We start from the raw sequence: 26,353 nt of genomic DNA on the forward strand, positions 1-26,353 counted from the left end.
TACACTAACAAAAAGCGTATCTTAAAGATAAAACATACACTAATCAGTTAGACAAAAACAACCATGTGCAAAATGACCAGACTCTTCAAAGAGATGCAAAACAAAGATAAATGAATGCAAATTGATTCCAGTGACAATGCTGAGGGATATCAGGAGGGTGTGAGGTTTTGTCTTACATCTTATTCCAAAGTTCATCTTATTTTTCTCTTTGTCCATGTATATGCATGTGTTTTTACACAAAGATGCACATCAAGCTCATAATGATTCACATGTTTGTTTTTTCTCATTATTTGGCTTTTTGTGTCTTTTACAAAATACCTACTCTACATATTCAGTGTTTCTTAATAAGAAGGAGCATATTATTCATTTTCTGTTACCAAACACAGCTATCCATCCACACACGCATTTGTGGGCATGTTTACTCTGATCATAAAGTATTTTAAGCCATTTAAAGCTTCATTATTATCAAATGCAGATCCCCTATAAAAAGTTATTTATTGGCGCCTTATTAAATATGAAAACTGGCATCCACGTTTTGTTGTTGATTGTGAAGATTTAACTCGATAAATTTCATTAAACACAGAAAGAGCAGTTTCGTTTGGCACACACGTTTCCATGTTGATGATGAGGATGCTGGCCGTAGTGATGATGCTGACAATAGCAGCTGTTGATTTCCCTTGTGGCCAATCAGCAGCCACTTTAAGCTCCGCCCTCTCCGGGTGACGCAGGTAGCTCGTGCTGGTCAGCTGGCTCTGCTGTTTGAGGAGAGCAGCAGCTTCAGAGCCGCCGACTGATGATGGAAACACGGATGGAGCTTTAGTAGAGAGCCAGGGAGGAGATGCTGCGGATGCTGTGAGACAAAGCGAGCCGTGTTTAAGCCCGCGTCAGCCTCAGCTACACCTGCCGTGGATGATTATCTCGATGGGTTGTGGAGGGAGTCGGGCGGACGCGATCATCGAGCCGAGGTACCATGAAAGCTGGACAAGAGAAACAGAATCGACATGGCTTACTAACACGGATGTAGAGACCCCTCTTCCAGTAGCAAACAGTAAGAGCCTCGTCATCTCTAAAATAATGAAGAGAAAGATCTTCCATTAAGATGCAAATCCAAATGCATTCTCTTTAGGTGCCATATATGCTGACAGGGTGCAGCCACAAGCTAAACAAACCACTCACACCACAACTTGACCGAGCTGACACAGCCATCGCAGCCATCTCTACTATCTTGTTTTCACGTTTGAAAGAGTGCCACATTTCAAACACTAACCACTGTCCTGTAGGTAAACCTCTGGAAGCCAACATAAGGGAGAAGAGGATGGTGAACACGGGCACCCAGTGTGGGAAGCAGGCCCTCACCACCAGCAGCTCCAACCACCAGAGGAGACCCAGACGCTCTTTTAGTGATGTAGGTGTCACTGGTAGCAGGTACTGGCATGTGTGAGTCCTAAAACATCTTTGCACACATGGTCATGAGCAGGATTTGAGCACCACCAGTAATGCCACACACCAAACCTGCAAAATCACCGTCATCGTCATTAAAGTGTAACTATATTCATCATTAGCTTTTAACATGTTTACATAGAGTGCAGCTAGAGAAGCTTAATCAGCTCGAGCCATCCACATGCCATTTATGCAAGGGCCTCACAGCATTTAAAATGTCATAAAAGCTTTGTTTGCAATTTTACATAACAATAATGTTCATAGATGATTTACAAGACAGCTATAAGAAAATAATTAAACAGTAATACAAAAATGTAAGATATTCCTAATATTTCTGATTTAACTTATTCTAGTGAGATTTTTTGCATTAGTTTATCGTACATACCAGAAACTCTTTGAGCTAATTGTTTTGTTTTTGCTGTGGGAAATTTTGTAAAGACACTTAAATATAGTTCACACATACTGTCTCACTTACTGCTCATTCATTATATTACAAAATGTCAGTTCATCTGACCTTCGTCAGGTATAAAATTAACATCCCTCCATTATCATTTGTACACTCACTGGCCACTTTATTAAGCACACCTGTTCAGCTGCTCATTAATGCAACAAATCAGCCAATCACATGGCAGTAACTTAATGAATTCAGACATGTAGACAGCCTGCTAAAGTTCAAACTGAGCACCAGAATGGAGAAGCAAGGTGATATAGGCGACATCGATTGTGACGTCATTGTTGTCAACATGAAGGTATGGATCCATCTTGCCTTGTATCAAAAGTTTAGGCACCATGGTGTGGGGGATATTTTCTTGGCACACTGTGAACCCACAGTACCAACAGACCATTGTTTAAATGTCATAGCCCACCCAAGTATTGTTGCTGACCATGCCCATCTTTTTATGACCACAGTTTACCCATCTTCTGATGGCTTCTTATAACATATCACGTCACAAAGCTCAGATGATCTCAAACTGGTTTCTTGAAGAAGACAATGAGTTCAGTGTATTCAAATGACCTCCAGAGTCAGCAGATTTTAATCCAATAGAGCACCTTTGGGATGTGGTGGAACTAGATATTCACATCATGGATGTGAAACAGACAAATCTGCAGCAGCTGCGTGATGCTGTCGTGTCAGTATCGACCAAAATCCTCCGAGGAATGTTTTCAGCACCTTGTTGAATCTGTGCCTTGAAGAATTACGACAGTTCTGAACGGGGCACTAGCAAAGTGTACCTAATAAAGTGATTGGTGAGTTTATCTTTTTAAAAAGGAAAAGTAATAACAGAAACTCTCTTTTTTGTGAGGTTTAAATTGAAAATATTTTTGTTGTTCTCAAAACTGAAATAAGCTTTAAAAAAAGATCTGAAAAATTATTTTATCTTACCAATTATATTTCAGTTTTTCTAAATGACAGTTAAAAATATGTATTAATAATTTAACCTTCCACACATGGAAGAACCTCAGTGACTCACCTCTCAATTGGCCATCTTTGCCCACTCGCTGTTTGTCTAGTGCGGTGACATTTAAATGAAGTGGGATTCCAAATCTTTTCACAGCAATCTACTCGTGACTCCAAAAGGAGGTCATCAAAGGAGGCCAGCGCTTTGTCTAAGGATGGGCAGCCGGTAAGCGCCAACAGCAGTGACGATCCAGAACCTGAAAACGCCTCTGACGAAAGATGAACCTCCACGAGGAGGAAGACGGCTGTAGGTGCGAGTGCCTCTCCAGAGAACAAGATGGAGATTTGAAGACGTGCGTGGCTGATTTTATTTATTTATTTTTATTTTCTATTTTTTTGCAAGATCCTGGCTGTTGTTTGCAGTGATTTACGACACAAGCACCTGCAAACGTCTCCATCCAAAGACCTGTGGATGCTGCATCTTCGTTGTGCCATTGCAAATGCATGTGCAAAGAAGAGAGTGGGTAGCGAGCAATGTTCACACTTTACACCATGCTTCTCTCCCATGCTTATGGTGCCAGTCAGGGAATGTGTCACTGTTTTCAGCCAGTGTGAAGAAAAAAAACAAAACAAAAAAGAAGAAAAGAAAAAAGAGCAGATTGTCCCATATGCACATGATAATTACAAGCAGTGTGTTCTGTGTGAGGCCTTCCTAAGAATTTGCTTCAGTTCTTTGTGCAAGTATACTCCTTTTGTTGTGAATGATTATCAGTAGTATGGGAACTAATACCGATGCTGTTTAACCTCAGTCAATTCTGTAAGTAATTTTAATTTAAAAGAACCAGAAGTGCTGTTTAGAAGCTGAGACTTGGAGGCGTGAAGCTCGAAGGCTAAAGACTGCCTTTTCCAGCCTTTCGCAAGACATACAAACACATCCGCATGTGCCTACAATTAATCTTGATTCAAAGTGCTGTTGTGTTCTCTTTCAGAGTTTGATTTTTAAAGTTTGCTTTATACTGTTGTGTTCAATACTTCTACTTTACTCTCTGTTACGTTGTAAAATGCACACTTTATATTTAGTATTGTAACATGTAAATTTTTTTGGCTTAATACCGGTCTGCATGTATAGATCGGTGCTATGTTAATTTAATCAAAGTCTCTGCCCAAACTTGATCAATAGCAAGCCATTAAAAAATCAATTAAAAAAAGCCTATCCAACATATGTAAATACAAGCATACTCAGGAGGATTTTCAGGATGGGGCATCTGGCAAATTAGATCATATGACCAGCAGATGGCGTAGTTGACCAGCTGAGGTCTTAATATCTAAACACAAAGAGGTTTGAAAGTGGTAACAACCACATTAAGAAAAGCTCTGACTTACCGGAGGCTGTCGGCTTTACATGATTGTATGAAGGACAATCTGTTGGTCATATAAATAAATTTAAGAATCTGAATTAAAATGGTGTGCATGTGATAATGATCGCTTGTCAAGAGTTTTTAATGACTTTACTTAGATGATGTGATGAAATGTGTACAGACCGTGCCATATTTGTGATGGCAAAACAAACCTCAACGTGTATGTTTCAAAATTACTTTTTTCTTCTTTGCATTAAAATATTTGCTGGCTTTGTAATGTATGAAATCCAGGGGGAAAACAAGTGATCTGAGCATTTATTTCTCATTACACGAATTAAAAGAAATCAACCTTTTCTGTTTCCTATTGTGATTAGACTGGAAAAGCATCCGTTTTGCACTGAGCTATAAACTGTTTCAATTATAAGATAAAGTTTCAAAAGCGTTACTGACTACATTTCCCAATGTAAAATTGGCTTAATTGTAATTATGTGTAATGGTCTCTTTACCTTTAAGAGAGTAATTCATTAGTTTTGCCCAAGCATTATGTAGTCAACTCTGACAATCTCTGATGAGTGAGCAAATCATTTTATAAAACAGTTTTCTGTCATGAGTTTCTTTGTACTTTGCTTCCAAGAAAACAGACTTCATTTTAATTTTATTTTTAAAGTGGTCATGAGCAATAGTTCTTCTCTAGGTGATCTGAAGGTCTTTCAAATGTTTTCTTTTGACATTGGGTGCTTATTCGATTATTTTTAATCCAGTCCTTGTACTTGACCATTTTCAGAGGAATGTGGGTTTTTTTTGCTGTTGTTTCTTTTTTTTCTTCTTTTTTTTGGTGGCCTTTTTGTGCCTGTTAAGCAGTCTGTTAGGCCACTAAGGCCACTTGTCAGGTCCTGTGTCAGCTGGTCCATCATTGGTAATGGTAAAGAAATAAGTTCTTCATAAGGAAGGGAAACAGGAACGGAAGGCTGAGGCATGCCAAACTACATAAGAACTGAACTCAAAATCAGTGACAAAAGGTCTTGTGGAGTGATGAATCCAAATTTGAAATTTTGGTTAAGATTGTCAGTATATATGGAGGAGGTCAGGACAGGGGTAAAACACTGAGATTTTGATCTACTTTGCAGTACCAGCTAGAAAGAATCTAATTGACAGTGGCTTCATTTTTCTGCATGACAATGACCCCAAACACATGGATAGAAAAACACACAATAGCACACCATCAGTCAAGTTCAAGCTGTGTTGAAGACTAAAGGCAGCCATACTGAATATTGACTTTGAAGCTGGTTAGAATTGCACAAACTCTGTTTTTGACTGAAATCCTGTACTTCCAAGTATGTTTGCAAATGTTTCAAGAAATATCTGCGCCCAATTCCCATTTCCTTGAAAAATAGTTATAGGAGTAAGTACGGTACAGTCCACCACATGATTTGTTGACCTTTGTGACACACCTTTTTAAAACAAAAGCCCAAATCAGGTGTGTCGACTCATACTGTATGCTTAGTATTTTTTTAATAAAATATATTTGATAGTTTTATTTTATATAATTTAAAATGATAATTTATTGATTTATATTTTTGATCAAAAAAATATGACCCTTGATTACACACCGGAAGTTCTGTGAGTTATAAAAGACAGGAGTTTTGGCATGTTGCTGATGTTGATTGGTAATTAAACGTTCAGGCTTTAGGACCGCGCGGATCACGTTCTCGGTTGGCTGTGGCTCGGTGTGAACCGTTGGTGCTCCACGGCCACGGTACAGATAACACCTGGCTGACGGACGAGGCTACATCTTATCATGTAGCTGGGCAGCTCTGGGACGTTACCCGACAAACCTGTTCGTTTTCCCCTTTACGTTATGCGGACAAAAATGATTTGAGGATGGCCAAACGACCGGGGACTGAGGATGGGATGGTGACTTCGCCCACCGTTCTCCGGAATTTCGCCGCCGATTTGAGCATCGGAGACGTGAACATGGACTGCAGCGACGGAGCCGAGGAGCTCTCTTTAGAAGAAATCCTGGCTTTGTACAGCCAGCCGATAAACGAAGAGCAGGCATGGGCAGTGTGTTACCAGTGTTGTCGGACTTTAGCGCAGAAACACCGGAGGAGAAGCTCCAAGTCTGCTGTTGTCTCATCAGCCGAGCACCCGAGAAGGATTGAGGGACCCGGGAATGTGAGGCTCGGGAGAGACGGGACTGTCAAACTGCACTTTGAAGACAACGCAGGTAACTAAACCAACCAACCAAGACCGGGCAGGTGTCCGCTTTAGCTTTGTGTGCTATGAGTAACTGCACAGGTTAAACGAGGGAGACTGGCTTTGAACAGGCAGCCGTCAACAACGACAACAAAAAGCATTTTCCTCCACATCCCTGACAGGCCAAACGAATGGAGCATCCCTACGAAGAGGCCATGTTGTTGTAGCTGCCTGCTTTTAGCCATGTGGCGATTTTGTTTACAGGCGCCTATTAATAATACATCATAGATCACCGCATAGCTGCTGGGGGGGAGACCACGAAAGCTTGTGTGATGAATTATTTACGTTGCGGGTTTGTTCTCATAACAGCGGCTGATATTTACATCACAAACATGATTCATATTAAAGCTCTGTTTAGACTGGTTTGTGAACAGGGCTGCCTCACAGCCACTCTCCCCTGGAGTACAGCGGTCAGTTAGTCAGCAAACACAAATCACGTGACCTGTTCAAATTGCAGAGCACCTTTTTGGGTGCCAGACTGCGGTGAAACAAAACACTCCCTACAAGCACGAGGCCGGAGACAGATGAGTCATAGCTGCTCTTTGTTGTGACATTTTGGGGTGAATTGGGGACAAATTTGGGGCCAGGAGGCAGAATCCATTCAACAGCAAGGTGCCAGGTGTAGGCTGAGAGGTTCCACGCAATTTAAATCTAGCTGGATGGAAGTTTGTGTACGCACGTTGACTGTATACATCCTCTATATCCACTCTGTTTTTGTTTCCGTCATGCGATTTAGAGGATCCTTGAACTCTTTAATACAGGCTCATTTTCTATACAGATATTTTTGGGTAGTAAATAGACTTTTGTTCTGTGCTTGGCTGTACAGATAGGAAAGCAAGTTATGTTTAATTCAATTCAGATTTTTTTATATGGCACCAAATCACAGCAGTAATCGCCTCAAGATGCTTCACATTGTAGGGTGAAGACCTTAAAATAATACAGAGAAAACCCCACCAGTCAGATGACCCCCCACTATGAGCAAGTGCTTGGCAAAAGTGGGGGGGTGGGGGGAAACACCCAAACGTTTAACAGGAAGAAACCTTTGCGAGAACCAGGCGGGATGGCAGATATCTGCCACGACTGGTTTGGGGTGAAGGGAGGAAGACACTGTAAGAGAGTCAGAGGTTAATAATAAGTAATGCAGAGAGGTGTATAAACATGGTAAAAAAGAAACACTCAGTGCATCATGGGAAGCCCCCAGCAATCTAGGCCTATTGCAGTGTAACTAAGGGAGGATCGTCAAAATTGTACTTTTAAATATCCTAGGAATAATAAGTAAACCAGCAGTCTGGGAGTGACACGATCTGTTTGGTTGATACGGTACAATGATGTCTTTAAGATAAGCTGGATCTAAAGTGAGAGTAGATGTCTAAGATGAAAACGCTCGACTTCTATAAGACCCACACCAGAAAAACGTATTAGAAGCCAGCAGGTCTCTGTGTACTGAAACTACAGATGAAACTGTAGTGTATCTCTATACACAGGAGAAAGGCTTAGTCTTGTACAACAGCTCAGGTGTGGAGAAAGGTGTGTAATGCCTTTAACTGCATTCCATTAATATTTCAGAGATGAGATTGGGTGTGTCTTTCTGCGCAGCCACATTATGTGGGGAACCTATTTGAACCTTTCTTATTTTTTCCGTCCCCCTGTCTTGAGTTGACCCCTCTGTCCAGCTCTGCCTTGTCTAGACTAACCAGTAATATTGTCTTCCTGTGACTCCGGCTCTCAGAATAAACAGATTCACTTGGTGCTGCTTAGCATCTTTGCACCACCAAAAATAGAACAAATGTGTTGATTAGATGCACTGATTTTCAGAGTGCACATCAGTTCGAGATTATGGGGAGAGTCCTCTGCTGCTCCTCCTCGCTGGTGGCTGGAGTATTTTTGGGACAGCTTGGCCCTGTCCTGATTCCTATTAGGCCTGGTGATGAGAGAGATGTGAGACCTATTAAGCATCCAGCAGCTGAGTGGCTAGTGTACCACACCGGCATAAAATCAGGGCTTATGCAACCTGCATATGGCCTGCATGAGTCAGTGACAAGGTGGCATGATTTGGCCAGCTCCCAGACCACCAACAATAAGCTCCTCAACCCCTCTAGTGATATTGGCCTATATTAAGATTTTGACTGCTGCTGTGGGTGGTTATCAAGAAATCTCAGCAAGCGAAGAAGTGTTTATTTTCGTGACGCACAGCAAACAGAATCGGACTAATAAGCAGCACCAAGTCTTGGCTTATTTTGCGGTGAATCGAGGCGTGATGAACATGCTGCAGTCAGATCGGTTCACATGGAGCATGGGAAAGAATACCTTTGCCTCCTCTCCTGAATGCTGCATCAGACGAGACGTTTACCCTGATTTCAGTGATCCATACCAGCAGGAGCTTCTTTTCCTTCTAAATTTATTTGACTTGCGGGTAGTGATGGTTAAAGACTTAATTATCGTGTCTCTCTGTGAAAGCCGCGAATGCCTTTCAGCAGCACAGAGGCTATTTGAATGGACAGAATAGTCAGGCTGACACTACTCTCCTCTAAATATGTCCGCTGAGATTTACTTGGCCTGCAAGGGTCCTGGCTGAGCCACCGCTCCTCTGCTGGGACAAACAGAGGATCCAGTGTTTCCCGAATGAGTATTCATGAGTAATTGTTGGCTGTTATTTAGTGGCCTGCAACAGAGTTGTTGCACACTATGAAACAAATGTTTTTCATGGATGTGTCCTTGAGCAGGAAGTCTAATTTTATTTGAATAGTTTATGAGTTGAAGCCTAAATGGCACCAGTGTTAGTACGCAGAATGATTGCATCTCTGGCCAAAGTTTCTCATTTATATGCGATGACCTAATTTTACAGTCTGGACTGTTGCTCTTTCATTCTGTACTTTAAACTGTTGCCTCATTCTTACCGGTGGTTATAGGTAGCTCAACTCGCTGCCTCAGGTAACTTAATTAGGGCTGAAGTTCATAATTTTAACTTTAACCAATAGTTAAAAATTCCTAGTCCTCCCAGCACCTGGAATTTTAAAAGTTCCTCGTTTTCTTTCTTTCATGTTGTTTATGGGTGAAAAAACTTTGTAATGATTTGAAGTCATTTGGAGCAGTAGTACCCTCAACAGAGTTGTTGCACAGGCTGAAAATAACCCCTGTATCAACATCCCTGTGTTGGTGTTGTTCCCAGATCATCATAATTAATGTCACATTATCGTGATGTCATAGTTTTGCGATGTAGAAACACCATCCCGACACACACCGAACCCTGACCCCATAACTGTAACCCAAACCACATCCTAATCCCGAACTCTCCCACATTGGCTGTTATTTTCCACATCGCAAAGCTATGGGAATATGAAATATATGAAATTGTATTGAAAAGGAAAAATTTAGATGTTGGGTCAGGATGTTTTGGAGATATATTTTAATACACTGGATATTTCGAGCATTATTTTTCCATCATGTAAGATGGATATTGTGAACAGACGTGTTTGAACACAAACTGCAGTCTTTTTCTAAACTTAAAGTAATTTTTATGCTGTTGGCATTATTGTTATATTTTTCTTCTGGATACAAAGGAACTGCTTATTTCTATTGATTTTTAGGATGCTTTGTGGACATCTTGCAGCAGTGCTGGGTGGAAAAATAATTGCCTGAAGAGATGTGGAGACCCTGATTTGCTTAGTCTTTTTTTTTTTCTTTTTTTCCCCCAAAACATGAAAGATAATGTGTAGTCATTTTTTTAAAAATTTATTAAAAAAAACAAAAAACAATAATTGGTAACATTTCACCTTTTATGCAGGTATTTATTGAAAGGTCATAAACTTTAGGTATTGATTTCTTTTATTTTTCTTTTATTTTTCTTTCCATTTTAAGCAATGTATCCATGGAAACAAGAGCGAGAGAATGAGAGCAACGTTTCGATGTTTGAATGAAAATACTACTACAAGCAGCCCCCAGTGGCTGGTTTTGACATCTCTGTCTGCCTCAGGCGATGTGCGAGCAGTGTGCCGTGACTTGAGAGGAAAACATAATAATTTATTAACTTGCTCTTTTTACAATCATCTTCAGTGCCGTTGAGTAATTTTGCTCGCGTCTTCTAACCTCCATTTTGGTTTGTAACACCGTGTGAAGTTTTCCTCGCTTCGAGGCGCCTTTGGATGATTTGTACAGTGCGTTCCCATTAATGATTAAGAGGGTGTGTTTGACTTTGTGATTGTTACAGGCAGCTACTTGCACAATAAGTGACATCCTCATTGTATGAGTGAATAACTCTCCTTTCTGCTGTCATTACAGATAAATACCAGTCGGCCCCTACGTCATTAGAGGTGAGTTCACATTCAATTCAATTTAATTCAATTTATGGGTAACGCAGCAGCACCGACTCATAACAGCAATCACTTTAAGGCGCTTTATACTGAAAGGTAAAGACCCTACGGTAAACCCCAACAATCACACGACCCCCAGTAAGCAAGGACTTGGCAACAGTGGGAAGGAAAAACTCCCTTTTAGCAGGACGAAACCTCCAGCTGAGCCAGGCTCAGGGAGGCAGGGAGGGTCAGTCATCTGCTTTGACCAGTTGGTGGGGTGAGGAGGGGAAGATGGGACAAAAGACACACTGTGGTAGAGAAAGCCAGTAATCAGTTTTGAACACATTTTTTTTTTTTTTTTTTTTCCCTTTCAGTGATCCCAGTAGAACATGTGGACGTTACTTAAACGTTTGAATTAAATGTTTACAGTCTTTTCATTTCACAGGAAGACTAATTTGCTTCAACGCAGACAAAACAATTTCACAATCTGTTGCCATTAGTCTGACCGTCACTGCTCCCATTACCTAGAAGGAACGCTACAAATGGGGTGGCGTGGCAGCTGTGGTGCAGCGTTGTTCACTCTGGCCCTGCAAAAAACATTCCCTCATGTCTTGTGAGTGCAAGCAGATATTAAGCATTAGCCCATTTTCACTTTACAGACTAGGAGAAATATGGGGTGGGGAGCACATCCCAGCCAGACCTGTGATGCGCTTAAACCTGAGCAAGTGGGTAAGAGCGCAATACAAGTAGCGCTCTTCAGTTTGTTCTGCAGTTATTGTTTGTGCTGCACTTAAAAAGAGCAGCTCTGTTGTTGTTCACCGAATGTTGTTGTTCATCGGTTTATTTTTAGCTCTCATCGCGTCAAACCTCATCGCCAAAACCACGTTAAAAGGACATGTGCCCAGTGTGTGTTTGTCCAGCACTATGTGCTGTATAATGTTGGGAGGAGAAGTCTTCATTATGTGTACAGAGAGGATACTTTGTGTAATTGGTCCATCAGGTCTGAGCAGTTTATGTTTGTCTTTGTTCACGTGATCTCAGGCATGCACAGTATGCAGCTGTCCCTGCATGGCTAAGTTTGAAATAGAATTTCTCTTCGTCAGCTGATGGTCAACACTGATTATCTCAGGGCTGAAGCCGACCTGTGGCAGCTTGGTTAGAAGTGAAAATGCTTAACTTGGGTTGGTTTTCTTTGCAAGTTCATGCATCTGCCATTGCATGATTGGTTTCTACAAATAAGCTGGGAAGAGGGTGTGTTTGTTTTTTTTGTCTTTTGTTTTTTTTTGGTGGTGATAATATCTTTCATAATGGTTATTGTTATCAAGTTTTTCAAAGCGTGAAAGTTCCACTGAGGGAAGTGTGGTTTAAGGCTTTAAAAACTGTATTTATCAGCTTATGCACAAATGTAACCAAAAGAGCACTCGGAGAGAATCTTCTGCAAATCCCAAAGGCTCTTGTCTGATTTTTTTAATTTTTTTTTTAAAATTTTATTTATTTATTTATTTTTTAAAGAGTGATAGCGATCTCTTTAGGGGGGAAAAAGGAGGGAAAGATTTCGGCTCGGGTATCACGCAAATTGGTTTTGCTCTTTAAAAAAATTCCCGTCTGCATCTTGCAAGTGGAAATTAATTCTTCTATCCAACCCATCAAGGAAATTGACGCCCAAGTTTCGTTTGTTGTGTCTGTGGATATGCTCCACTTCCCCACCAGGTTTCATGAAACTCCAGTTGTTGGTTTTTGTGTAATCCTGCTGACAGACTGAAAACATGTCTCCACCCTGGGTTTTGCGCTTTGGAGGAATTACCTGTCACCTGGGCAGAGCAGTTTTCCCACGTGATGGTGACAGCGTTGATGTGTTTTATTAGAGCTGGAATTTATTTTTTAAAATCACTGCTTTTATATGGACCAATCATCTGACTTTTCCTTTAGAAGCACTCTGAAGTTTAAATATTTTCAAATCTAAGTTTAGAAATTGTATTTTTGTAATTTCTTTTTAATTGGCGATTTGCATGAGAACCTAGCTCTTGCAGAAATAGCCAATGCCAGACACTAAAAGGGTGAAAACACAAAAGTAAAATAGAGTTAAAGTGAATTGAATTTCATTTTAACTGGGAATGATAATAGTGTTGTCAGAAAACTTTATAAAGACATTTAATTTCAGTATAGCCAATACCTCGGTATAGCCAATACCTCGGTATAGCCAATACCTCGGTATAGCCAATACCTCGGTATAGCCAATACATGTAAAATGCTTTAAATTAAACCTGCTGAGCATAAGCATGTTAGCATTGTCTGTCTGGACGGGCTGGCATGCTCAACTAGTGATCCGATCACTGCTGTAACTGCCTGCCTCTAAGAGCTGGTAACTGCGTTTCAGCTTAATTTAATAATGTAAAGTCTTCTGACATTAATTAGAACTGTAAATTCATCCCATTGTTTTCTCCTGACCAATCTGCCTTCGGATAATTTGGGAAAATTGATTTATATCCCTTGCACACAAAAGGTGCAAAGGTGTTTATGGCCCAATTCCTGTGCTCCTAATTCTTGACTTTACATGTTTTTGTTGTGTCTTAGTCGCTTGTGGAAGTGAGTCAGCCACTACCCCTCTCTCTTACCTCTGCTTCTAGTTTTTGGAGCAAATCACTAGCTTGTTAACACCTGCTTTACAACCAGTAAAAATGGGTGTAATGGGTAATCAGTAATGCTAGAGAAAAAAAATAATCTTTTCCTGACATTAAAAACGGTGGCATATTTGGCTTTCTCTTCTAGTGCTCGGTCATCTTTTAGGAAAAAATGTTTGAGTTGTACTGTGCACCTTCTGTTGTAGCCTACAGGACAAGCTTAACCTAGTTTGTCCTCATCTGAAGATTAAGGTGAGATTACTGCTAGTATCCTATTACAAGGTCCAGAGGTTGCCAGATCTGCACTTTGGGGCCAAAATGATTAGTTTTCCAGTAGGGCTGCCACAAACGATTATTTTGATAGTCGACTAGTCACCGATTATTTATGCGATTAGTCGACTAATCAGATCATCATCCACTGGACGTAAAACTACAGCTTATTGCACCAGCAGCATCTGCTCTTATATAACTATCATTAGCTTACAGCTTTAAGCTTTTAAGGTGCTAACTAAAAATAAAGACAAGATGATAGTTTATTCAATTTTAATGAAATTTGCAGATTGTTTCGGTAAAGTTTAATAAACTCCTTGCTATCTAAAATATAACAGGACACCGGAGTATATTCTCCAGCATCTCACACTTCTGATAATCAGCTGTCTGTTTGACGTTTATTCAGCTGTGTAAAAACTATAACTTTAATCTCAGCCAAACCGATTTACTCAGGAACAAATAAAATACAAAAAAAAAAAAAAAAAAGCCAAACAACAACATTTTTAATTTATCTAAGTGACTCATATATATTTAACCTGAGTCGCGAAAGACGGCGGTGGGTTTGAAAACAATTTGCCGGGAGTCCGGTGTTCTCACGGCGCTAGTGACCTAGCCCCCGGCTAGCTATCGAGCTAGTGGGTAACAGACATCTCCGAAAACGTCGGAGCGCTTTTGAAAATATGTGGTGTCCTGATAAACTGAGCCGATATTTGAGGTTTACACAGCTACATTCTCGCCTGAAAATATGTTAAACGTTTATTTTGTGACCCAGAAAGAATAATAAGAGTAATATTAAAACTAACTAGCTACCGCCATTGTTGGAAACTAAGCTGGGCCGCGCTATGAATTCTGGGACACAGCTGCTTCTTCTTCTTCTTCGGGGTTTAACGGCAGCTGGCATCCTTGTACATGCTGTGCTGCCATCTTCTGTTTCAGTCCGTTATTACACTCTTAAATCCTGCTATTATTCCTGCGTCTTTTGCGATCTTACAAAGCTTCAAACGACGCGTCGACTATTAAATCAGTCGTCGACGATTTTGATAGTCGACGTAATCGTGACTAGTCGACAAATCGTGGCAGCCCTATTTTCCAGTATAATGTTTGAAGTAAACCCTTGGAATTAATATAGATTGTAGTGGGCTGAGGTTTAGCTTTAGGGATTCTCAGAAAATTGGAGTTAATGCAACCTGTCTTTAGGTCTGTTTTTCTACTGCTTAAAACATTATACCCTTAAAGATCAGTTTAAAGTCCATGTGGGGACCATCATGTTGTGTTTTGTAGATTAAGCTTCTCAGATTGGGTAGAAATTGCATATATTTGCATTTCAGCATCGTGCAGTTGTGACTTCCGCTCTGTAGTGGGTTAAGCAGGTGCTGCTATGAGGGTTCTGTAAGCGCAGGGGCTGGATGTTTCTCCCTTCACCCTTATGTATGTCACTGGAGGTTATAAGCCTTGTCCCTGCAGAGACTGCCCTTCAGTTGTGTCAGCTTTGATGAAAGAGTGCACATTTGTGGAAGAAACAGGGTTTTCTTTATGTAGATCTCAGGCACGGCCGAGGATTGTTCTGATCTGTTTTCTGCATGCTTGTTTGTAGACGCAGCTTTTGAATTCAGTCGCAGTCCCCCGGGGTGAGTCTCAGTTGGATCCCTGTATGCCCAACATGTACCAGTGACCTCATTATGGCCTGTATTTATATAGCACTTTACTAGTCCCTAAGGACCCCAAAGCGCTTTACATATCCAGTCATCCACCCATTCACACACAGGTGATGGCAAGCTACATTGTAGCCACAGCCACCCTGGGGCGCACTGACAGAGGCGAGGCTGCCGGACACTGGCGCCACCGGGCCCTCTGACCACCACCAGTAGGCAACGGGTGAAGTGTCTTGCCCAAGGACACAACCGAGACTGTCCGAGCCGGGGCTCGAACCGGCAACCTTCCGATTACAAGGCGAACTCCCAACTCTTGAGCCACGATCGCCCATTATGTTGCACCCTGCTTTTATTCAAATTGATCAATTGATTTTTTTGGGGGGATGCTGACTGCTTTTCTTTTAAAGCGGCTGGCATTACAGTCCCTGAGGTTACATTTCTGCCTGTACAAGAAAATTCACACAGAAACTAAACCGCAGGGATCTGTTTAGCATTTAGTGCTATTCTGGTCAAGGTTTTCTATTTATATCTAACACTGAAGAAGCTCTTGCTCAGTATTTATTTTTATTGTTTCTTTTTTTATGTGGTCCAGCCAGGCTTGAGAGATTAATATTTTTCTCCTGCTTGGTCTGTCAAGTCTATAAAGTTATCAGATCTTTAGCTCTTTGTGGTTTTTGGAACAAGAGGAGCTGTTTTTCTGCTGTGCCATAGAAGCTGTCTGTCAGATTTGTGGTGTTTAGAGCTACTTTAGGGATTCTGACAGCATTTAGGTCAAACTCAGTGGGAGGACTTTTCCAGCTGGTGATTAGTGTATTTCACTGCAGCCTTTAAACTCTGTAGGTTTGTGCTTTTCAGAGCATGTTTTTTTTTTTTTTTTTTTTTTTTTAAATCCACACACTGCCATTGGCTTGAAGCTGTTTGATTAAAAGCTGATTCTTTGTGTGATGTATTCAGTCTCAGCTCATGTGTAGTTTTTATCTGTATGTGCCTTTTTTCTTTCAAAAATGTTATCCTGCATTTTCAGTGTCTGCTTTTATGCCAGTTTCCTATTGAAGTGGAAATGATCATATGTAACATCAGAGCTGACTGTTCTCAGGGCTCAGCGTTTTCCAGTTGACTTCACTGATGAATGCAAACTCAGCTGAGTTTGACCTGAAGACGTAAAGAAGCTCCGTCTTCTGTCCCACTCTGAAGTGGGAAGGTGATGCTTCAGACCGGAGGAGGCTGAGCATCCGCTCCTGCAGTGGAAGACCTCACGGTTTAACTTTGGTTATGTAACTGTCTGTGTTGCGGTGGCTTCACTCTACTGCTGCAGCAAATGCTGAAGGCGGCTTATCTGATGTCTTTGTGAAATCTACAGGCCGCAGTGATACCCAGGGCTGTGCGATTGTGTTACCTCTGCTCCAGGAATCTGTTCGGGTAGTTGGTGTAGTCTGCAAAAGGGAAACTGTCTCCATTTCCGGTTCCACTACAGCTTGGAGAGTAGCTGGACAGTGTTTGTAGACACGTCCATCACTTTCATGCAAATTCCAACTGCATTACTGACTATAGTAGTGACCTAAGCAATCACAAGGAGGGATTTTTCTTTTCTCCAAATCAGTAATGCATGTTCTTCCCTCACGACAGGTGGCTGACAGATGGTCATGAACTGACCTTCATAGGACTGCGTGACTGGTCATTAAAAATCATGCAACTGCTTTCAACTGGTCAGGAAATCCTAATTTCTCTCCTCAAGCCCAGTGGCTGCCAGATGGGACTTTATTTGCCCGATCTTACATTGTCATTGTGATTGTCATTTGTCCGAGATGGTGGACAAGTTAACATCATGTGGTTACGTGTCTGCAAAAACCTCAATAAGCAAATTTCATTTCATTAATGGCCACATCAAGGGCCAGATATGCAGTTTATTGATATGCTTTAATTTTCTTATAAAAAGAAATGTTGGAGGTCACATAGAGGCTTCGTACAGGCAGTTCTGTCCACAGAAAGCTATTCTCGCACATGCTTCTACAAGTATCACCTAACACGTTTCATAGATCCGAACTTATGGCTGTGTCAAAAAGATCATGTAGTTCACGTGCATCAGAGCCTGGTGCTGAAATTAGCCATGATAAAATCTACATTTTCAGTTTAAAGATGAACCAAAAACCTCAAATTGGCCTCTGTGACTTGGACATTTCCTCTTGTGTGATGTGGAAATGATGACGACAATATTAGACTTGAGCTTTTGCTATAGTTGAAATGTTTTTAAGCTCAGCAAGCTCAGCACCCTCTTAATCACTAGTGAAACTTTGAGTTTACTCACCTGTACCTTGAACCTTACCTTGAGGATTATTTGACTAGTACTATGTTTAATGATCAGACTAGTTGTAAATTCTGCATAAATTGGGTAGAGGTCTCAGCAGCACAGGAGCCTGACTTCTTTCTGCTTTGCTCGTGTGAGGATGTGCTGCTCTTCAGCACAAACGACTCATTCTTTGCACATCTGCGTAAGCGCTGACTCACCGATGGTTTTCCCTCCATCTTGGTTGCTCCTTGTACTGCTTTTCAGCTTATACAACTACAAGAACTACAACTATACAAGAGAATGTAAACAGTTGAGTTTTTTGCGATCTATTTAAAATAGTGAAAATTTGAATTGGCTACACATAAAACATACTGTAGTAGGAAGAGTTCTGTTTCGCTCAAAAACCCACATTGAACTGCACTTTGCAGAATAGGTTTCTGTGCTTTAATGTTGGTAAAACACTGTTTTTCCTCACGCTGTAGACTGCTGGAGCACATTTTCTCACCCTTTGTTTAAAACTCCTTCTTTAACATCCTAAACCTAGTCTGCTTAGCTGGTTCAATGAAAATATGGCAAAGCTGGTTACATAGTCATGGTGTTTCCTGGCTTAAAATAGTCCTTTGGAGGCTCATTATATGCATAAACTCTATTGGTCCACATAAAGTTAAACAAAAAGTCTGTATTTGCTTGCCTAACAATAGGCTGTGTATTTTCCAGGCTAATTTTGGTGAATTTGAGTAAGTAAAAATGACAAAACCTCACCAAAAATGCTTATATTTATATTTGCTCTGTGGTTTATTTAACCATCAGACAACCAAGGTTAGTTGTATGACAGATTAATGACTTTTCCAAGCAAATACATGCACGCACACACTCCTCCCTAGCTGTTGAGACAAAAAAATGTGCTTACTTATGAGTTCTTTATTTTATTGTCAGACAACTACTGTCTGAGTGTGCACCTAGTACAGACCTGTTTTAACTAATTAACTGTGGAAATACTCCCAAATTTGCTGATCTGCTTCTTTGGAAGGGAAAAGGAAAGCTGCATCTAAATCTAACTTTTTTTTTTTTTTTTAAATAGTTTCATACACTAAAAATATATGTTCCAATTATTGTGAATTGTGATCTGCCTTTTTGGTTCAAGAGTGAACATGAAATCTGTGAGGTGGACAAAGGTTATTCATGAATGAGGAATTCTTTTTGTATTTTGTCACAGATTCTTAAGATAATGCCTCTGGCACAGGGAAGTAGATTCTCTATGTAAAATCCCTCATTGTTAAAAACTTTCCCCATGCAGTGATGTAATGCAGCTGGTTATTATCTTTCTTTGTGGAGGTTGAGGGAAAGTGCACTCTATTTTGAGTGGATTGGTGATTCACAATCTTGAGGATGCTTGTAAACTTTCTGAGAAAGCCTGTCACGGAGCTCAAGCTGAATTCATTCTGTGTTACGATTTTCTTTTTCTTTGGCACCCAGATGACTCATCCTGCTGCATTTCCTACTAGGCATTTTTAAACACTGGTCATATCCCGTGTTACCTGCTGTGGCTGCCTGGGGAATTTACTTGGAGCCTTATTCACCTAATAGTTTGCTACCACACTTATCCCGTAGCTTAAACCCCAGCAGTGGTTTTCCTGGCTGCCTTTCACAGCTGTTTACCCACATGCTTCCTCTTCCTCCACCTCACTGCCTCAATCCTCTGAATCACAAGTCTTCAGATGTGACTGTTTTCAGTTACTCACCACAATCTATATTTTCCTTATTTCCTCTCCTGTTTTCTTTTCAATAAGTCTGGCTTTTGATACTTAAGATGCCTCTTCCCCATTCCTTCTGACTTGAACTCAAAGGAACTTTCTCCATATGTCGCTGAACAGAATTATTTAGCTGCTGTGTTGGTTGACCTGTGGCCCGTTCCCACTAAACACTGATTCTTCCATCCTTCAGCTCCCTTTGAGTTAAGGTTACCAGTTGGGGTCTGGTAACCTTAACTCCAGTCGGAGTCTGTGAGCCGTCATAGGGTGAGAGGCGAGATAAATCCTGTTCACCTAACCCTATGGACCATATGTGGCAAAATTCATCCAAATTATCGGGAATATTGTTCTTGGTGCTTAATTATTGTATTAAACAGTGATCCTTACTGTGCTAGTTGCTGTTGAACCACTGGACAATCACTGAAACTAATTTTGTGTTTGATTAGAAAATTTGATTCAAACAGTAACTGTTGGCTAAACGTACTCTTGATCCACCACTACAGAAAATGTCCTTAACTGGACATGTAGTATAGTGAGACTGCTTAGCCTGGACATGAAAACATGAGGTTTCTTATGTATACGTGGTGCAGTATAAAGCTGATGATCCTTTTTGCCTGTGAATGAGATCCCCATGTGCAGACGGTCACTCCTGAATTTCCTAGTTTCCCTGCCCACTACAGTGCATGTTGTACTACAGATGGATTAAAAGGTTGCATAATAAGACACTAAGGAATAGGATATTTGTTTTAGCCTGGGAACAGGATTATCAACTGCACACAGAGATGATTGAGGAATGATAACGATGTAACACTATGAAAGCAATCTTTTCCCAGTGAGAATAGGTGGGTTGATTTTTGGAAATTGAGAGAATCTATTCCTGCTTTTTTTTTTTCTTTTTTTTTTTCTTTTTCTTTCTGGGGGGCATTTTTTAAATCTTTTGATGTTTAATAGGCAAACAAATTGTATTATTGGTTATAATCCAATATGCATATCTGTGCACAGACTTTGAAGAGCAGGTGCTCACGTCAGAAAAATCCATTATAAAATAATAAGAAAATATCGAGTTGCACACAGTAGCAGACGCTTTCCTTGCTTGCGTACTTACCGATTTATTTATATCTATGAAAATATTTTCATAAAGAGTCGGTGATCTTATTCAATTTCATAATGTTCCAAAATATCATGCACTTAAGTAATGAAAATGATGAAAAATCGATAAAATTTACAGTGATGTGTTGTGACTCCACAAAGATATGTTGAGGACTAATGCTCATGACATTATGATCACATGGTTCTTTCTGTTGTCACACATGGGGTCCAACAGAGCTCAGGTGATTTTAAAGCAGAATAGCTTGCTTTTTATAAGTGGGCTGTTACTGCTTATGTTCGTCCGGCTGTAATCGTATCTCAACTTCATAATGCTGACAAACGTGGACGAAGCTAGTGCAAACACGGTCGTTACCTGGCTGTCGCTAATAAAAGCAGGTCAGAGCCATGCTGCTGCTCCTCTGGGTGCTGCAACGGCACGCATAGCTGGCTGTGAAGATAAGATGGCTGGGCCGGGCATTGTTGGGCAGAGGTTAGTTTTTGTTTAATAAAATTGGAACTTAATTATATACAGTTTCTAAAATCCCAATGCGTTGAATTAACTGAAACTGATGCCCATTCAGAACTCTCTTTCACCATGATCATGAGTTCAGAATTTTTTGTCTGACCCTGTGATTCCTCAGATATGTTACCAGACCCGTTTTGGCTTTTGGACTATACAAACAAAACAAACAACACAAAAAACAACAACATTTAAGCTACAATGTGCTGCACCTTGATGTACCAGGACATCAAATACATTGTCACAACTGTGAAAATGGATCGTACAGTATCCAAGTAAAATCCCACACTCTAGAACTGCGTGGTTTGTGTCAGTTATTTTAGTAGTCAGTCTGATTAAATGAGTTTCTTTTCGCCTTGTTGACCTTAACATACCTAAACGTGTGCACTCCACACCCTTCTCTTCCATGCAGTACACTCCCAGACTCCAAAGACGAGTGCAGTGCTGTTTTTGGCACCAAACCAGCGCATATCCAGCCATGCCCATCAGAACTAGCTTCACTCACAGCAACGGTCTGGTTTGTTTGGGACACCTCCCTCTTTCAACAATACACATCTGGAAATAGAATATGCAGTGCAGTAATGACAGAGCATTTATTTAATGGCTCTGGTGACAAGTGGCAAACAAAATAAACACAGAAGTTATGGCAAAATTTACTGAAGTCAATTTTTGTGTTTGCTGCTGAAACTTCAGGTGAAGTGCTCTGTATCCTTAGCCTTTGAGTATCAAAGGATGTCCACGTGCGGAATAGTATTTTAATTTTTGTGGGTACTTTGCTAAATGTCTTCACTCCCACCGCGCTCTGAAATCATTTGGCCCGGTCATAATGATATCTGACGTTTCCAAGGTTGTTTCAGGTCGACTGGCCAATACTTCCGACACTTGTTGACCTCAGACCGAGGGTTAGATCAGTGAACTAAGTGCGCTGATGTAAAACTAGCAGTTTTGTGTGATCTGATAGTTGTTTGAAACATCAGGAAAGAAAAAAAAAAAAATGAAGGTCATGTCCTACTAATTAATGAGAGAAGGCAGTGATGAAATGAAATCATCTCCTGGATTATGGTAATTATTAAGTTTCAGTCGGATACACTGGCCTTTTTACTCATTCACTTTGAAGACGTGAACTGTCCTCCGTTCAGGTGAACTGAGGTTTGTTGTAGATACGGTTGTTTATCTGAGTAAGGCAAGGGTACTATGAAATGAGGCTTGTTCCATGAGGATGTGCTGGTGTGCTTTTAATTATAACGGAGCAGGAGGAGACAAAAAGCTGAATGTCGTCTGTCAGCTGGAAAGAACATAATGTTGGCATAGTTAACTTGGAGTAAACAGATTTCAGCAGATGGGAAAGAAATGTTTTTACCCCTCGAGCTAAGAAGAGCCACCGATTTGAACCAATACAGTGAAGACTTACAGCAGAGTATTACTGCATTTGCTTTCTGCAAATACGATACTGAGGACATATGACATTGAATACAGTATAAAGGAAGTTTGTGGAGTGACCGACGTGATTACTCATTAAACGTGGTCTGATTTCATCAAGCTGAAGTTGTCTGGCCATAGTTCGCTCCTGCTTCTGCAGAATTTAACCAAACTTGCAATGATCACCCAAATTGTGATCATAGTCACAGTCAAGGTCATTGTTGTTGGTCTCAGTGGATTTTAATTATTAGTGTGCACAATCCCGCTAACTAGTGACAAGAAAACGTATCTTTTTCTTTCTGTAGTTCACACATTACATGTGAATTGTGATGATTGTGAGACGCATGAGCTGCTATTCACTCACGGCGGCGTAACATCCGATTGAGCCATGTAAGAATAAAGGAGGTGTTTATCCAGAGAATTCGCACAGTGAGCAGAAGTCATGGTTGTTGCCTCCTTGATGCTCTGCAGAACATTTTCTATTGTCAGGAAACATGTCCGACTGAGACTCGCGTGACATTATGAAGCATTCATGTGTGGAAATCCTTTTCATCATAACTATTCAAAACACAATTCGACTTATCGAATGCATAAACGTTGTACTGTTCATGCCTTTAACACAATGAGTAATCACTCACATTGCGTGCTAGAAAAAGTAAGCAAACCTATGTGCTAAAGACTGATATTCTTTTTGGTGTTCCAGTTTAGGAGATGATGAAAGTTGTCAGTGTGTGCACCTTTAGAAGTGATCCTCACAATAATTAAAGTCAACACTTGCAAGTACAACTGTTTGTTTCAGAATTTATCTGTTGTTCAAGCCCCTGAGTGCCTAAAGCTACAAAATGTAAAATCAACTTGGTGGCCTGTACAAAATAATAACCTACAACCTCTTCTTTTTAGGTTATTGACTCACTGGGTGTCATGATCTACAAAGCTCTAGACTATGGCCTCAAAGAAAACGAAGAGCGCGAGCTCAGCCCGCCGCTGGAGCGCCTCATCGACATGATGACCAACACGGAGGAAACGGAGAGTGACCCCTGTCCCGACGAGGGCTACGAGGCCACAGAAGAAGAGGATGAATGCGAAGAAGAGGAGGAAGGGGACCTCGTGTCTGATGGCTCCAGCAGTACAATCAGTAGCATCCGGAGCTATCGAGACATCATCATGGTAGGGTTTAATTTTATTAAGATACACATGTAATCGGTTTGCAATGAGAGCTTAGTTTGTCTGCCAGATTCCTTGAGTACATAAATCTGTTCTCAACACGTGCTGCTTCTATTAACTCTAATAATTAACTACAGTGTTCCTGCTGTAGAGCTTCATCAGTCTGATCACTTGGTCCATAATGGATTGAAATGGCAGAGCAAATTGAAATAAAGCAAAGCTATCGCAGGCATATGAAATGTGTGGCTTTCTGTTTTGTGTGGAATAAACTGCCGTATAGTTTGTGTGCTTGCCACATTTTTACAGCTGGCTTATTAAGAAAGCAGTGCAGCCGCATGTAATCACCCCAGCACAAACGTTTTCCCCTGATAGAAGCTGTCACACTGTAAATTCCCCAAGTAGCTTCTGAATAAGACGGGTAATTATAGCCCTGTAAACACACTGGTATTAAGGGAATGGGGTTAGAAGGTTTCACAGCCTGTGTTATAAAGCCTTATAAAACTGATGTGGAACACAAATTTCAGGTCTGTTTGCTGCCTGTGTGCATCTTCCCTAAGCTCTTACTCCTCCAGCAATCACTCTGTTCAGTGTAAAGTCATTATGGCATGGCTGCGGACAGATCTGGCACATCTACATCCAGTCTTATTCTCTTCTGACAAACAGAGGTATGTCACTTTGAAGTTCCAGCGAAACGTGAAGCTGGTACAGTATGACAGGACCTGCTAGCTGGCATCCTACTTAGACAGGAATATTTAAATGTTAAAGTGCCGAATGGGTTTGCTCATTGCTCTTGTACAATGGAGTGAACGGAGGCTACATGAGCTGGTATTGTTCTACTGAAAGTGAGTTAGGGGTTTGGATCCAGCCACATTTATGCCAATTATGGCTCATCAAATGAAGCCCTGAGTTTAACATCAAATTTAACTCCATATTCTTATGTTTGCACACTTGATTTCCAGAAGTCGTGCTGTTATTTTGCAGTTTCACTTGGTTTTTCCATATAAACACTTTTTTTGCATGTTTCCACAGAGAATTGTTATCAGTAGAAACAATGGAAACGACAGCTGCTGTGATATTTTAAGAATGTTTTAACTCTCACTTCTCAGGTGTCATATCACCTGTTATTTTCCCATCGTGACAAGAAGGCGTCTGTTTGCAGAGTCAGACATTTTTTCAGCTTGCCAAGCCCTTTACCTGAAAATGAAAATATGCCATCCATCTGGTTCGGTATTGTTTTTTTGGAGATTATTTGACAGCGCATGCATAACTCCTTCAGGTAACTCTTATTGTCACAACAATTGGACTCGGATACCACGCAGGTCGGAGCTTTAAATGGTGCGCAACCAGTGATTGTCAAGCAGTGTTGTTCCAGCTGGACAAGCAGGTTTAGTGTTATTTTTGTCAAGTTCCCCAACATCACACGAGCCTTTAGCCACGCATGAGGCATGACTGAGAATTAAAATGCCCACTTTGGTCCAGATTGGAGTTAAATTAGTCTCAATAGGGTTACAAAAGTGTACAAAGTGTATGATCCACAAGCATAAAGACGATTTACAAATGTACATAAAGGTTTGTGTGTAATTTGGAGTACTGACAAATGTGTGCTTCAATCCACACACAGATATAAAGCAGCTTTATTGATTGTTTATTCCATAAGCACCAGTATATGTAATACATTGCATTCTTTGCCTCTACAGCTATGTTCTTCCCACCTACCCAGTCCATCAGATGCCCCCAACCATTACCAGGCTGTGTGCCGGGCTCTGTACGCCGAGAGCAGAGAACTGCGCACTTTCTTGGAGAAGATCAGGAGTGCCAAGGAGGTATGAACTTTTGATGTGTGACATTATGACGTTATTGCTAATTGAAGTGCAGATGAGTGCGACAGTCTTCTGCACTTACCTATTTTAAATGTTATCGCTACATTTCCAAAGTTGGGTGAACTTTTATGTAAGTCACTCAAGAACTAAGAGGGCACGTCACAAATTTCTCATATTATAAACATGAGTGCTAAGAAAAACTGATGGACCGAACAGACTGTGAGAAAGGACCAAACTCTTTTCTAACGGTTTTACCACTCTGGTTTGGTACATATGTTTGCTTAAACTGCTGGAATAGGGATCTATTCGGCCAACGGACTTATTGCTGGGGAAAGAAAATCCCAGAGTGGTGCCCAGAAGCAGAAACAACAGTCCACGAAGTGATTATAGTACAGATTGACTGAGACGGTGGGTGTCCCTGGATGACCCTCTTGTTAGGCCAGCCATGAGCTCGAGTGCTTGGCATAACTTAATTCTGAATGGGCATGTTCTGGCATCCTCTCTCAAGTAGCTGTGCTCAACCTAACAGGAACGGTTGTGTAAGCGGGATGTTTTTACTGGAGTAGCTGAGAGTTATTAGGGTGGAATACCCACTTGTGCTGTTTTTCCTTTTTTTTAAATTTTATTTATTTTATTTAGAGCAATATAAATTATTTTTTACAGTCATGAGGGGAAAAACGATTCTCAGTTGAATAACTAAATATGCCCTTACTGCTTCCATATTAAGAGGTTAAGTAGCAGGAGGCAGGTGCTGCTAATCAAATGCTTTTGATTAACTGATCATCAGCAAGTCTTAGCAGCCCTATATATTAAAAAAAAGAAAAGGGGGGGGAAAAAGAGGTTTTGCCAGTTTCTGGTATGAGTGTTAATACAATGGCATGATCTTCCCAGGAGTGGATGTCTCAACAAATTCACTCCAAGTTCAGAGTGCATTGCTCAGAAAAAATGCAAAAGACCCAAGAGCTATGTCTCAGTTTACAGGCCTCAGGTGGTATGTTCAACCTTAAACCTTAGT

The 26,353-nt window shown here is 40.8% G+C and overlaps 2 protein-coding genes across 13 annotated transcripts in view; both read left to right on the forward strand.

Annotated features, from left to right (window-relative positions):
- Positions 1-741: 741 nt before the first annotated feature.
- On the forward strand, positions 742-4,717 carry LOC146549345 (uncharacterized). 5 transcript variants are annotated; one of them, XR_014890375.1, is made up of 4 exons: positions 742-1,048; positions 1,281-1,437; positions 2,997-3,150; positions 3,243-4,717. XR_014890375.1 is itself a non-coding variant. In XM_085262119.1 (4 exons), exons 1-3 carry the CDS (start codon positions 910-912, stop codon positions 3,120-3,122), a joined length of 390 nt encoding a protein of 129 aa, XP_085118245.1. In that variant the 5' UTR covers positions 742-909; the 3' UTR covers positions 3,123-3,150; positions 3,243-4,713. The 5 variants fall into 5 exon arrangements, 4 of the variants coding, with proteins under 4 accessions (XP_085118245.1, XP_085118246.1, XP_085118247.1 ...); XM_085262119.1 differs by having other exon boundaries at positions 1,281-1,405; positions 3,243-4,713; XM_085262120.1 differs by having other exon boundaries at positions 2,997-4,716.
- Positions 4,718-5,872: 1,155 nt separating this feature from the next.
- spire1a (spire-type actin nucleation factor 1a) overlaps positions 5,873-26,353 on the forward strand; it is a 33,279-nt gene continuing 12,798 nt past the window's right edge. For 6 of the 8 annotated variants that reach the window (XM_085261857.1, XM_085261859.1, XM_085261858.1 and 3 more), the window contains exons 1-4: positions 5,949-6,424; positions 10,732-10,763; positions 23,255-23,521; positions 25,216-25,341. In XM_085261857.1, the coding sequence (XP_085117983.1) occupies positions 6,079-6,424; positions 10,732-10,763; positions 23,255-23,521; positions 25,216-25,341 (771 nt within the window). In that variant the 5' untranslated portion in view covers positions 5,949-6,078. Of the gene's footprint in view, positions 6,425-10,731; positions 10,764-23,254; positions 23,522-25,215; positions 25,342-26,353 lie in introns of all 8 variants that reach the window. The other 2 variants (XM_085261863.1, XM_085261864.1) reach the window with 1 other exon arrangement.

This window comes from Mchenga conophoros, linkage group LG22 (genome assembly GCF_057382185.1).
Source record: "Mchenga conophoros isolate Kocher_MC1m ecotype Shallow Benthic linkage group LG22, M_conophoros_male_GT1.1, whole genome shotgun sequence".
Taxonomy (NCBI): domain Eukaryota; kingdom Metazoa; phylum Chordata; class Actinopteri; order Cichliformes; family Cichlidae; genus Mchenga; species Mchenga conophoros.

Bases quoted from the DNA above. Each gene is read 5' to 3' on its own strand.
- LOC146549345 (XM_085262119.1), top strand. From the start codon at position 910: ATGATTATCTCGATGGGTTGTGGAGGGAGTCGGGCGGACGCGATCATC. The intron at 1,049-1,280 runs GTAAGAGCCTCG...ACTGTCCTGTAG, and splicing joins CCCTCTTCCAGTAGCAAACA to GTAAACCTCTGGAAGCCAAC. The intron at 1,406-2,996 runs GTAGGTGTCACT...ATCTTTTCACAG, and splicing joins CCAGACGCTCTTTTAGTGAT to CAATCTACTCGTGACTCCAA.